Genomic DNA, 13,958 nt, shown 5'->3' on the forward strand with positions numbered 1-13,958 from the left:
CACTGGCTGGGGGCATCCAGAATAAATCTAGAAGTAAACTTTGTTCTCCAGACCAGATCATGTGACATAAACTACCTTCTTAAAACTGAGAAATTCTTGATATTTTTCACTGTATTTATGTGAATTTGCATCTGCTAAAATGTTACATGACATTTTTAGGCACACTCTCACAAACTCTTATTGGTTTTAAGTAATGTGCTTTGGTGCCTAAAACATTTGCACAGTACTGTATATTGACTTTAACCTCCTGTAAATAATTATACTGTTATGTATTGACTGTAACCATCTGAAAAAAATATACTTTATTATATACTGACAATAACCTCCTGTACATAATTATACTTTATTATATACTGAATATAACCTCCAGTAAATAATTATACTTTATTATATACCGAATATAACCTGCTGTAAATAACTATACTTTATTATATACTAAATATATCCTTCTGTAAATAACTATACTTTATTATATACTAAATATATCCTTCTGTAGATAATTATTCTTTATTATATACTGACTGTAACCATCTGAAAATAATTATACTGTATTATATACTGACTGTAACCTCCTGTAAATAATTATAGGACGCAGAGAGAGCAGGTAAATATACCTTATAATAAATCAATGACATTAACATTAGTGTGAATTAATAACAAAACGACAGCGCTTTGGAGTGTGAATTAATAGAAGCACTGTCTATAATGTGTGGTTAGTTTATTAGAACAGAGACAAGTTCATACGTGCTTTATGTAAACAGTAAACACAGCGCTGTGGAGTTCAGAATATAAAAAATAAAAATGTTAAAAGTTAGCTAAACTGAAGTTACTTTGGCTGAAAACTAAATGCATAATTTCTTCATCTAAGAGTACATTTGGCCGGTGAGACAAAAACTGTATGAACACTGTTGTTCATAAAAGGAAGTGTGTCTCTTATTTATTGGATAAAATATTAATTACCACTAGTGTCTAATGTGCCCCAGTGCGATAGGTTTCAATCTTAGTGTTCATAAATGCACGACCATTAACTTATTATTAGAGTTATTAGTCTTAGTGATGTAATTAGACCCAAGTAGTCCAACATATAAATAAAGAAAAAAGCAACATTTGTAATACTTGTGTATCACAATTATTGCACAGGTCCTGATATATTTTGGAGAAGTGGCTTGGTGGTAAAAGAATGCAGCGCACTGATCCAACACTGGCAGAACTGACAACTTCTCTGCTGTTCAGAAGCTAAGATGCACAACACAAAGACGATGTTTATGCCTTTTTTATTGATTTATACACAATATTTGATATTTACAAGAAATCCTAATGTGAAAGTAATGTAATTACTAATATTTTTTTTATTGTGGTATTTATTTATTTATTGTGTTTTATTTATTTGTATTTGCAATTTGGAAATGTATGTTGTGAATTAAAAAATATAACTTATCTAAAAAGGAAACCAATTGGTCATTCATTACTAAGTAAAATGCCTTTTTAATTGCTCTTTAACAAAAAAAAAAATGTTTTATCCGATTACTCGATTAATCGAATCGATTTTTCAGTAGAGTACCCGATTACAAAAATAATCGATAGCTGCAGCCCTATTATATATATATATATATATATTAGTCTGCTAAAGTATAAGCCCAAATGCAATGACATTTTTCAGCTTTGTAATTTTTTTTTAGATGTACTAAGGCTGTCCACGACCAAGGATTTTGTTGGTCGACCAGTGGCCGTCATTTACTCCAACTAATCGACTAATCGACCCCCAACACTATCCCCCCACAACCCCCCCATAAAAAAATAAAAAATATATATTTTGACCGGGATACACATCTGTGAAGTTTTATCTTTAATGCCCGGTTGCCGCGTCTATGCTAATTTACCACCAGTGTTGGGCACCTTACTTTAAAAAAGTGATTTGTTATAGTTACTAGTTACTCCTCCAAAAAAGTAACTAACTTACTAACGGAGTTACTCCACTATAACTATTAGCAGTAAAAGTAACTATTGCATTACATTTTGTTATTCGCCCCGTAAAAAAATAACAAAAGAAAATCAATTATGTATTTACTATTATTATTAGAAAAATAACAAACGAAAATAAACCCAAAATGTTGACAAAAATATAATCTAACGAATAAAAAAAAAAAAAAAAAACGAAATTCACCACACAACCAAAGAAAATGACTAAGACTTGTAATACTGAAAAAAACGGAAAAACAAACACGCGTTTGGGGATTAAATTAAACAAACCAAATTGAAAGGAAAAAATTATATATAAACAAAACAAAAGAATGGACAAAAACAACAATCTAATGTGTGCCCTGCAACGAACTTACCCCAGGACGGGTTACGAGATAACTGATCGGCGCACAGCACCATGTTCGCGGCATTGCCGTGTACGAGAGCGACCCTTTTTTCAGCGGGGATTCTAAACTGCCATTACTTCACTGAGTCGCTCTGCTATGTTAGCAGCTGTGTGGCTCACTCCCAACTCTTTAGTTTCCAGCACGAATGAATGCAGTCACCAGTTATCAGAAATAAAATGCGCGGTGACAGTCATGTAACTTTCCATCTGGTTAGATATCCATATATCCGTTGTGGAGCTGAGTGCTTTACAGTTTTCGATCTCGTCCTGAAGTGTTTGTTTTGTTGTGCTGTATTTGCTCTTAAAAGCAAGCATCACTGTTTCACGTCCTGGCAGGCTGTATCCGGGCTCGAGGCATTAAATTAGATTTTTAAATCCCTCACCACTGACGATATTCACAGGTCGCATGTCCAGCGTCAGCTATTTTGTCAGTTATGTAGTGATCCCATATTTTAGAGCTCCTTCCAGACATGGCCAGAATGCCTTCTGTCCTTGTCAAACAAATCACCAACGGCAAATTCGTGTCACGTCTTCCTTTGTCACGCCGTTGAAATTAAAAGTCCCAGAAGTGCTTTGACAAGAGCAGCTTTTTTTCCTGCGACCAATCGACCAATGGAATTTGGTCGACTAGTTATTTTTTTGGTCGACCAACGATTAATCGATTATTTGCCGTCAGCCCTAAGATGTACTAATGTGTGTGTATGCATGCGTACATACAGTACTGAGCAAATGTTTTAGGCACCTAAGCAAATTACACTTAATTCATTTATCTTAAAGCACCACATATGATTTAAGATATGCAAAGATATATAAACTCAGTAAAAAGTAACAAGAATTTTAATTTTTAGGTAAGTAGGTTATATGCTGAGCCAAGCTGTAGAACAAAGTTTAGTTCCAGATTTCTCCTGAATATATATACACACTCATATCACAACAATGATAACTACCTGATGCCTTCTGCTAGCCTTCTTTCCTTCGGCCTGGCTGAAAGAATGGTCATCTCACTCACTGGACCAGGTCTTACACCCTGGATGTACACAAAAATAAATTTCAGTAAACAAACAATTATAAGTATATAAAATCAGAGTCCCATGTAAAAACATTAGTTACCATTGTCCTTGGTTTATGCCACTTCTGTTCAGTCTCAGATCTTAATCTGAAAATAATGTGCAGTCAGGTACAGAAGAGCAGCCACATGGCTGCACAAAGCTGTACCTGCCACACATGCACACTGGCAGCTTTGTAACTGCACTGGATGGGAATCACAAAGCACAACCTGTAAAAAAAACACAACACAAATCTGTTTTAATACATACTGTGTTGCAAGTGCAGTTAAAGATGAAAACATTACTTTCTAAATATGAACCCGTTTTATACAGAATACATGAGTAGAGTGAGAAGTTCTGAAAAACAAATACCGGTATGGACCATCTTACTACAGTTTATCAGTATGAAATTTTAAAAGTAAAACTGAAGCCAAAACATTGGTATTCTCACTTTACTCATTGACATTTCACACTGAACATGTGTGATAGTAACAAAACTCAGAAGGCAATCTATTTTCTGTGAATCAGTATACTTGTATAGATTTTACACTAATATTTATGATGAAATATAGTACCAATTATGTACTTACAGTAGCATTTTGCAGTATTAGATTTAAAGCTTTGATATAAATTCTCAGACACCTGATTTGACAAACAGGAACCTGTCTCATGAACCAGCCTGCACTGAACCTGCAGGATAACTTTCCCTTTCGCTCAAACTGTGAGGTTTTTGGCTTCTCCTCATTGATCTAAAGCACTCAGCCCTGATGGTAACCTCTCCTGTCCTTGAATCCTTGTTTGAAACTGAGATCGACAATCACGTTAGGAACATTTGATCACGCAGACACATTACATTAGTAATATCACTACGCTAGCACTAGCTAGTAAACAAACTGTTTAATTAAGGGCTAACATTACACGGCCGGATCTTACCTTCATAGTTGTGGATGTAGCTTGAAATGTAGAGTTTGAAGCCCTTTTCCTTCATAGGTGCTGACGTCTGGCACAGTGTCTGAATAAGACGAGTAACACCATTGACCGTAATCCTGGGCAAATCCTGCAGTGAGCGAGTGAAAAACGCCATAGCTGCTCTGTTTACTAGCTAGACTGGAAGTGATTAAGCTGGCTGACTCGTAATGCGGAAGAGGGCGTGCATACAGCCTATTAATGAGGAGACAGACCGGACCAATCACGGAGCCGGTTCAGGAATTAAGTTCCGCCTCTCAGGAGAAACAGCCAATCAGCTTGCTGTTTTTGCGGCGCGGAGGAGTCAGTGTGCTGGTATAGGGGAGCCCCTCCCTGGCTGTGAGATTTAGCAGCGTGTTTGGGCCGTAGCTGATGTTAAACCGGATCTGGATATACGGCGATTTTTGTAAAAGAAAGGTTATTAACGGAGCTAACCATGTAAACTGTGATGAGATGTTTCTGATAGCTGGTTAAAAATACACGTCTCTGAATCAGCACACAGTATGATTAATAAACTGCAGCTGTCTACGGCTATAATGAACGAAAATTTATTGGCTGGATGTAGAGGGTAGCCAGAATTTAGTAGAGTACTTTATGTATGTAGTTTAAAGCAGTTTCTTAGCCCTGGTCTCTGCCCTAAAATTGTGTGTTTTCCACCAGATCCAACTGATCAGCTAATAAACAGTCCTTTACTGAGTTAACCTGTTAAAATGCTCTAACCCCCTATGGAGCCTAAATCAACCTAAGTCACTTACTGCGGTGTCTTCATGTGGAGCAGGATGTGTCTGAGAAGCTGTATAAGCTTGTGCAGGAGGATGCTGATCTGTAGGATGTGTTAAAGGTTGCTGATTCTTTTCTCTTTTCAGACCTTTGGGATGTGATGTGGCCTCTTGAGCTGCACTTTCACCATAATATGAGAGACTGGGCATAGGTGGTTCAGAGCCTGCCTGCACTTGATGAGCCTCATCTTCCTGTTTGACATAGCTTTTTTGAGGAATGGGTGAAGGTGGTGGGCACCGGTGTGCTTGTGTTTGAAAAAGCTGTTCTACGTAATTGCTGGTGTGCTCTTTTGGATCTACTGCAGGTAGATCTGTTCTTCTGACTTCCATCAAAGTTGAGCTCTGCAGCCTCCTCAAATACTTTTGCTTCAGCCAAAGCAGCAGCGACCTCTTTTTCTTGTTGAATAGCCATCAACGTACCTTAAAAACGTACGAACCTTTTCTAGTCTAACAGCTGTTTCTTTGTCGATGAAACTGGCTCGTGCACGTGCTGCCTCTGCTCTTGCTCGAGCTTGAGCAGCAGCCATATTAGCAGCAGATCTTTTTGAAGCCAAAGATGAGCTAGAGGTGACTGACCTCATCTCATGAGTTTGCTGTCCCTCTGTTTTGTCTGCTCCTTCCATAACTATCAACTTCTACAAGGCTGATGTATAGATGAATGCTTCACCACTAATCCTGTGTTAGGTGCCCGCTTTGCAGTGTTTTTTCACTATTCTGTCCTTATTGCCTGTAGCTTAGCACAACTTGACAGATAGCTAAACAGTTGGGGTTGAATAAAGAGCTGGACCAAAGGTGTTTCAGTTTCTTCAGTGTTTAATTTATCCAGATTCCCAATTTCTTTTTGTGAAACTGCAAACAAACATCACATATCTTAAGTTTAGGAAAAAACATCAGTACAATTACAAAATACACCAATATACTAGCAAAGCACCCTGCCCTGTATCCACAAAGAATCTAACATTACCAACAGCTCACAAATGTGTTCAATACTCTGCTCATCCACATCTCAAAACAAAATAGACAAAGCTTTACTCACAAACAGTGATGTCCAAGGCACACAACGTGAGGATGGAGAGAGATGAAGCCACCTGCTTCATCACACACACAGCTCAATCTAAAATGGCTGTACTGACCTTTAAACCTCATCATGTGATTTAACTAGCAAATCAGACTTAATCAAAGGAACAGTTGACAAACATTAGCAGTGCCATCTAGTGGCTGAGATATAAAACAACAGTCAGAACAACAGTGTAAAATGAGTTTAATTACACTGCTCAAAAAAATAAAGGGAACACTCAAATAACACATCCTAGATCTGAATGAATGAAATATTCTCATTGAATACTTTGTTCTGTACAAAGTTGAATGTGCTGACAACAAAATCACACAAAAATCATCAATGGAAATCAAATGTATTAACCAATGGAGGCCTGGATTTGCAGCCACACACAAAATTAAAGTGAAAAAACACACTACAGGCTGATCCAACTTTAATGTAATGTCCTTAAAACAAGTCAAAATGAGGCTCAGTATTGTGTGTGGCCTACACGTGCATGTATGACCTCCCTACAACGCCTGGGCATGCTCCTGATGAGGTGGCGGATGGTCTCCTGAGGGATCTCCTCCCAGACCTGGACTAAAGCATCCGCCAACTCCTGGACAGTCTGTGGTGCAACGTGACGTTGGTGGATGGAGCGAGACATGATGTCCCAGATGTGCTCAATCGGATTCAGGTCTGGGGAACGGGCGGGCCAGTCCATAGCTTCAATGCCTTCATCTTGCAGGAACTGCTGACACACTCCAGCCACATGAGGTCTAGCATTGTCCTACATTAGGAGGAACCCAGGGCCAACCGCACCAGCATATGGTCTCACAAGGGGTCTGAGGATCTCATCTCGGTACCTAATGGCAGTCAGGCTACCTCTGGTGAGCACATGGAGGGCTGTGCGGCCCTCCAAAGAAATGCCACCCCACACCATTACTGACCCACTGCCAAACCGGTCATGCTGAAGGATGTTGCAGGCAGCAGACCGCTCTCCACGGCGTCTCCAGACTCTGTCACGTCTGTCATGTGCTCAGTGTGAACCTGCTTTCATCTGTGAAGAGCACAAGGCGCCAGTGGAGAATTTGCCAATCCTGGTGTTCTCTGGCAAATGCCAAGCGTCCTGCACGGTGTTGGGCTGTGAGCACAACCCCCATCTGTGGACGTCGGGCCCTCATACCATCCTCATGGAGTCGGTTTCTAACCGTTTGTGCAGACACATGCACATTTGTGGCCTGCTGGAGGTCATTTTGCAGGGCTCTGGCAGTGCTCCTCCTGTTCCTTCTTGCACAAAGGCGGAGGTAGCGGTCCTGCTGCTGGGTTGTTGCCTTCCTATGGCCTCCTCCAAGTCTCCTGGTGTACTGGCCTGTCTCCTGGTAGCGCCTCCAGCCTCTGGACACTACGCTGACAGACACAGCAAACCTTCTTGCCACAGCTCGCATTGATGTGCCATCCTGGATGAGCTGCACTACCTGAGCCACTTGTGTGGGTTGTAGAGTCCGTCTCATGCTACCACGAGTGTGAAAGCACCATCAACATTCAAAACTGACCAAAACATCAACCAGACAGCATAGGTTCTGAGAAGTGGTCTGTGGTCCCCACCTGCAGAACCACTCCTTTATTGAGTGTGTCTTGCTAATTGCCAATAATTTCCACCTGTTGTCTATTCCATTTGCACAACAGCAGGTGAAATTGATTGTCAATCAGTGTTGCTTCCTAAGTGGACAGTTTAATTTCACAGAAGTTTGATTTACTTGGAGTTATATTGTGTTATTTGAGTGTTCCCTTTATTTTTTGAGCAGTGTATATTCAAATAGGTATTAGGTTAATGCGGAGAATTGGTAAGTCAAGGTAATGCACTTTATGTGGGTGTATTTAGGTTTATTATATTACTATTATTATTATTATTATTATTATTATTATTCAAAAACTTAAAATATACAATTTGGTAAACAAAGACACTTTAGTAAACGAATTCCCTAACTCCCTAACCAAAGGTCTCAGATAGCCCAAAATGTGTCAATCTGTCTGTCTAGTCGCCCTAATAAACCTACTTATACCGAGAAATACCTAGGTCGGGGTATTTATTCGTTACATTTTGAATGGGGAGCTATGAGGAGAATGACACTCGACTTTTGAGGGGGTTCCCTATCTCACATTGCTTCCAGATTTTGGCTACAGATGTTTCCTCATCTGAGATCTCATCTACAGAGATTCCTCACAGATGGGGAAATAAGTCTTTTAAATTGGAAATGGCATGGTGTCATATAGGTGTGATGTAGAATGCTGTCCAATTCCAATATTTTTCAACAACAAACACGCATATGACTTGATAGTTTTTTTATTTATTAAAAATGAAAAACTGCACAATTCAATTTGTCATTATAAATATACATATATATATATATGTAAAAAAATAGTACAGGTGTACAAGTGACTGAAAATCCTGAGTGCAACACTATATACACATTTCAATTGCACAATGCTATATAAATGTGCAAATAATCTACAGTGTGTGTGTGAAGTCTAGTAGGCGACAGTACAGGTACAGAATGAGTTGTGGTGCAGGGTGAAGTAAAGTGCCGCGTGCAGTGAGTTCATATGAGATGGCAGAGGGGTATGTTGTTGTCCAGGAATTCAAGTATTCAGCCAGTCCAGTCCAACAGTTTCGCCTCCAAGTCCCTCGTCACTGAGAACACCGTAGTCCCAAAGTAGTTCCTGGTTGACCTGAATGTCCGTTAGCGCGAGGAAAATGGGATGCCATCTTGTTCCCTCTGTGAGTGGGAGTTTGAACACGTGTGGCTTCACATTTGGACTTCTCCTTGAATGGTTCATCCAACGACCAAACGTGTCCTGGTGTGGGTGACACTGGCATGGAGAATGTTGGGCGTCTATGCAGAACTTTTCCCCACGTCCCGCAAAGAAGAAGACGTAACAGGCTTCGTCGAAAAGCTGTTGCATTCTCCGATTCCCTTCTTCTTGGGTGACGTACTCTCCATGGTAGTCGCAGACCACCTCTCCCTTGGAAAAGGGCATTGTCGCAATCACCCCTTCAAAAGAGAATAAGACATAGTGGTTAGGGTGGTACTATTAAAAAGAATTAATGGTAAGGGTGGTAATATTAAAAATGTTAATGGTTAGGGTGGTAATATAAAAAATGCAAACAAATATTAAAATATGACACGTTTAATAGAATCCTGGCATAATATCAAATGGCCTTACCTTTGTTCTTTGGTGGCCCAAAGTCTTTCAGGCAAAGTCCTTTCCAAGACTGTTCCTGAATATGGCGGATAATGTCTGGACTCTTGATGTGGTCCTTTACGGGGAGCCAAGACTTGACCACATCCATGGCGCTTGGACAGTTGGCCGACCAGTTCTCAGCACGGAGCCGATGGTATACCCTGGCCTCTGAGGGGCGGTTCCTGAACTTGCACTTATCTGTGAAAAAGAGAGAGGACATTGTAGTTGGTTAGAACGTGAGCATGTGACAGAAATATAGTTATGGATTATTTTATTACTTGTGTAACAGAGTAGTAATAATTGAGTTTATTTGTTATCACTTTTTTTTGTTTTAATTAGCTTGGAGTCCCGGTTCCTCTGCCCAGAGGGTGGGTGTGTGGCCATTGTTGACAGCCTTCAGCGTCATTATGGCCAGCACCACCCTTATTTGCGGGTAAATATTTGTTTTTGTACATATATTTATGTAAAACAAATGGCTCTAAATTGATACTATTTTTTTCTTCTTCTTCTTCTTCTTGCATCTTATATGTAGATAAGACTTGTTGCCCAGAGAACGTGTGTTGATAAAAGAGAGAGGAAGTCATTACCCAAGATATATTGGATGCGCTGTTCCCGCTGGACTGTCTTCCATTTGTTGTGAAAGTAACGGAAGGATTCGCGATCAAATCCACCGCCGACAATTTCCTCACATGTGGGTGTCGTGGCATGAACAGTCACCGGAAACAGGTCAAGAAAACTAAGCCAGGTGGACTTAGCCCTCCGCTTCCTTGCAATCGAAGAGGATGAAGGGGAGTGGTCCCTCTTTGGAGCCTGTGGCTGTCCAGTTGCCTGTCCCACAGCATCTGAGCAGGAAGGCTGCTCATCATCCCCCTCTTCAGAACCTGCAGCAGAGCTAAAAGATGGGGCGAGTGTTATAAAGACCAATCCATAAGTAAAAACAACAACAGTGAAAAAACAACAGCGTTTGTTATATAAGATGCCTTGCTTAAAATTACCTCGGCTGGCAACTGCTGGCAGGGGCAACTGCTGGCAGGGGGGCAACTGGGGCAACTGCTGGCAGGTCGGTCCCTGAAGCCTGTGGATACCTGTGTTAACAAAAGACACACAATGTTATTATAAAGCTATATGTGGAGCAGTGCTTTTGAATGAGCCTTTAATCTGATGGACTTACAAATCCCATAGCCGCTTCATATCATTAGGTAGATTCACCACAGGAACTCCTTTCTGGCTCAGAAAGAAGATGCCTCCATCATGAACATCGGGACTGGACTTTTTGACACTCCATGACCTGATGTGAGCGAAGTACATCTCCAGCCACTGTATTGAAACAAAAAATAAAAAAGGAACATTGTTCATTTATTGTCTTTGACAAACTACATTCAAAACTGAATTTAAAATTGTACATCTATTATATATATATATATATATATATTATACATTTTGTACCTCTTCCTGTTGGGGAGTCAGGCTGATGTCAAAGTGTTCAAGGAAAATGCCACTGGTTGATGGGGTTCGAGAAACCCAATGCTCTACCTGTATGGGTGAAAAAATTATATCTTCATTAGCCAGTTTGTCTTTATAAAACATTTGAGAGAAATGCAAGGCATTAAGGACAGCAAGAACAGCTACCTTGAAGTTCAGCACAGCACTCTCTGCCAGTTGATGCTCCTTCAGGAGTATCGCCTCACAGACGTACCGGAACAGTGTCTGCTGACTCTCTTCCACCTGTTGTCCCATTCTCAGTCTACGACTGATATCGAGGACGCCAGATTTCGCTGACTCGAGTACTTGGTCGTAGTCAGGCGTTGAAGATCTATCATGAGAGATAAACATGAAAGACCGAAAAAAACACATTAGAATATAGACATGAAAATAAATATGAACTTGTAACTAACAGTGCTATTTAGAAAGTGCCACTCACTCGTCAGCAGCAGCCAAGTCCAAGCGAGTGGCCATGGGCACGTTCGGACTGCTAGCCCTCAACTCTCTCAGGAGAGTAATGGCTTTTATCCTCTGTGCCGTCTGGATGTATCTCTCCCTGGCCTTGTCGGACAGGTCCTGATGGCAGCTGGTCAGATGGCGGTCAAGACGAGTCTTCTGATACCCACATCCCGGAACAGGACACGGAGATGTCAGGATCGACACTTTCTGATTCGCCAGCTGAATCAGGATCTTCTTCTCCTCTACGTTTTCCACGTGATGTACTGTGGAAAGGTGCGCAGAGATGGAGGACAGCATCTTCTTGCAAACTGGACAGGGAGCCATCTGAAATAAATGAGCACATTTTTAAACATAGGACAAATAAATTGTGCTATCCAGCGCTTTGGAGAAGTTGAAAAGTGTATTTTACGCCAAAGTGCCAATCAATAAATAAATATATAAGTTAACCGAAACTCATGACAACAACATCTTTTGAAACACACATTAACTTATTGCCAATCCATACCTTGAGTCAACCTGCTTTCTATGGTGTACAATTTAAAAAACTGTAAAGCTAAAAACTAGCTTTAACTATAATTACATAAGGTAACTTGCATTTTGACGTTTTAACTGGCCTGGTCAATTCAGCTAAATTTATTCTGCATTTTCTGTTTAGCTAGACACCAGTTTAAGGATAGCATCATAATCTATTAGTGCTAGGTTAATTTTACTCACCAGAGCTTCTTGATCCTTGATCAGCAACGGAGAACAAGCAGTCGGCAGTGTAGCTTCAGCGGTGTGTTCCTGGATCAGCAGCGGAGATTCAGCAGTCTGTTCCTCCAGTCTGTAGGGAAAGAAGTGAACTAGTGAAGAAGTGTGCTTCTACTTATACCTGTATAACGGGGGGCGTGTTCGCACCTCAAGTGCTTAACATGTGAATAGCTGATGGGTCCCTAAAGTGTCCTTACGAGGCTGCTGATGGAGGAGGACTGATGGGTCATTAAGTGTTCTTAAGAGGCTGCTGATGGAGGAGGGCTGATGGGTCATTAAGTGTTCTTAAGAGGTTGCTGATGGAGGAGGGAGGTACTCTAAAATTTGTAAGATTGGGTTTTAAGATTTTTAAAAGACAAAATTTCTTTAAAATTACAAGTTTACATTACAAGTTTAAGTTAATGACTACTACTTATATAATATACAAATAATTCTACAGCAGGTTGTTATACATCTATAAACATACAAATGAATGCAACTGTTGAATTTAAGAGGTAACTAATAAGGTAACTTGCATTTTGACGTTTTAACTTGCCCCGGTAAATTCAGCTACATTTATTCTGCATTTTCTGTTCAGATACACTCCAGTTTAAGGATAGCATCATAATCAGTGCTAGGTAAATTTTACTCACCAGAGCTTCTTGGTTAACACACCTCCTAACTCCCCAACCAAAGGTTTTAGAAATGCCAAAATGTGTCAATCTGTCCGTCTAGTCGCCCTTATAAACCTACACATACCGAGAAATACATATTATTTACCATTATTCAAAAACTTAAAATATACTCTTTTGTGAACAGAGGGGTTTGGTGAATGAATACCCTAACTCCCCAACCAAAGGTTTTAGAAAGCCCAAAATGTGTCAATCTGTCTGTCTAATAAACCTACTCATACCGAGAAATACCTAGGTCGGGGAATTTTTTTCGTTACATGTTGAATGGGGAGCTATGCACCTCAAGTGCTTAACATGTGAATAGCTGATGGGTCCCTAAAGTGTCCTTACGAGGCTGCTGATGGAGGAGGGAGGTACTCTAAAATTTGTAAGATTGAGTTTTAATCTTTTTAAAAGACAAAATTAGTTTTAATTCAAAAACATGAAATATACACTTTTGTTAACACACCTCCTAACTCTCTAACCAAACGCTGGCCCTTATAAACGCACTGACGCAAATAAAGCTAAATATCTCGGCCACAGTAAGTCCTAAAATATATATATCGGACAAATTTTACAATGTTAGCTAGTAAAACCCTTCATCCATATAAATAGTTAATTTTATAGAAAATCTGAAAAGCGCCTAAAAATGTTCCTGTTTTTTACCATATTTTGGCCATTACATGTTCAATTGAATAATTAAAGTGTCTTAAATGAATTGTGTAAAGGCTTTTAAGTAATATTAATTCATAGATTCATAGAGTTATTTAATATTAGAGTGATAAGCCTTCAAATGTGAGTATGTAATTTCAGGTGGAAAATGGTAAAATAGGCTTGGAGCTTAAGAGGTTAAATAATCGTCTGGTACCAGGTCACCAAATATTAAAGGAATGTTTATCAAACACAGTGTTTGTGATAGAGACCGACCGATATGGGTTTTTCTAAGGCCGATGCCGATACCGATCATTAGTGGTCAGAGTCAGCCGATGGCCGATGTGACCTGCCGATTTTTAGGGCCGATATGCTATCGTATTATATTTATTTGGCATGCTTAAAATCATACTAGTAAGAGGAGGAACAACAATTGTAAACTTCACACAATTTATTGAAAATAAGGTTAGCATTTTATAGTGACTTTAATGTTACTATATCACTATATGTTAATAAAAAAAATATTAA

At 39.7% G+C, this 13,958-nt stretch overlaps 3 protein-coding genes and 1 pseudogene across 4 annotated transcripts in view; 3 read left to right on the top strand and 1 right to left on the bottom strand.

Moving 5' to 3' along the window:
• The window catches only part of LOC111196651 (zinc finger protein 850-like), a 491,117-nt gene that overhangs the window by 387,628 nt on the left and 89,531 nt on the right, over positions 1-13,958 (top strand). The gene's annotated exons all lie outside the window — the stretch shown is intronic.
• Positions 1-13,958, top strand: part of LOC125801483 (zinc finger protein 239-like) — a 225,484-nt gene that overhangs the window by 119,014 nt on the left and 92,512 nt on the right. The gene's annotated exons all lie outside the window — the stretch shown is intronic.
• Positions 1-13,958, top strand: part of LOC125801443 (zinc finger protein 79-like) — a 124,749-nt pseudogene that overhangs the window by 8,315 nt on the left and 102,476 nt on the right.
• Positions 8,624-10,582, bottom strand: LOC125801542 (N-lysine methyltransferase KMT5A-A-like). Its single transcript, XM_049478364.1, has 4 exons — positions 10,434-10,582; positions 10,026-10,330; positions 9,421-9,636; positions 8,624-9,248 (listed from the first exon to the last, which is right to left on the bottom strand). The coding sequence occupies exons 3-4, from the start codon at positions 9,545-9,547 to the stop codon at positions 8,836-8,838; spliced, it is 540 nt and encodes a 179-aa protein (XP_049334321.1). The 5' UTR covers positions 9,548-9,636; positions 10,026-10,330; positions 10,434-10,582; the 3' UTR covers positions 8,624-8,835.

The sequence above is a fragment of the Astyanax mexicanus genome, chromosome 4 (assembly GCF_023375975.1).
Source record: "Astyanax mexicanus isolate ESR-SI-001 chromosome 4, AstMex3_surface, whole genome shotgun sequence".
Taxonomy (NCBI): domain Eukaryota; kingdom Metazoa; phylum Chordata; class Actinopteri; order Characiformes; family Acestrorhamphidae; genus Astyanax; species Astyanax mexicanus.

What these genes read in the sequence shown, in the direction of transcription:
- LOC125801542 (XM_049478364.1), bottom strand. Translation starts at nt 9,547, where the DNA reads ATGGATGTGGTCAAGTCTTGGCTCCCCGTAAAGGACCACATCAAGAGT. An exon ending in TGGGCCACCAAAGAACAAAG is followed by an intron (nt 9,249 to 9,420) that starts GTAAGGCCATTT and finishes TCTCTTTTGAAG; the next exon opens with GGGTGATTGCGACAATGCCC.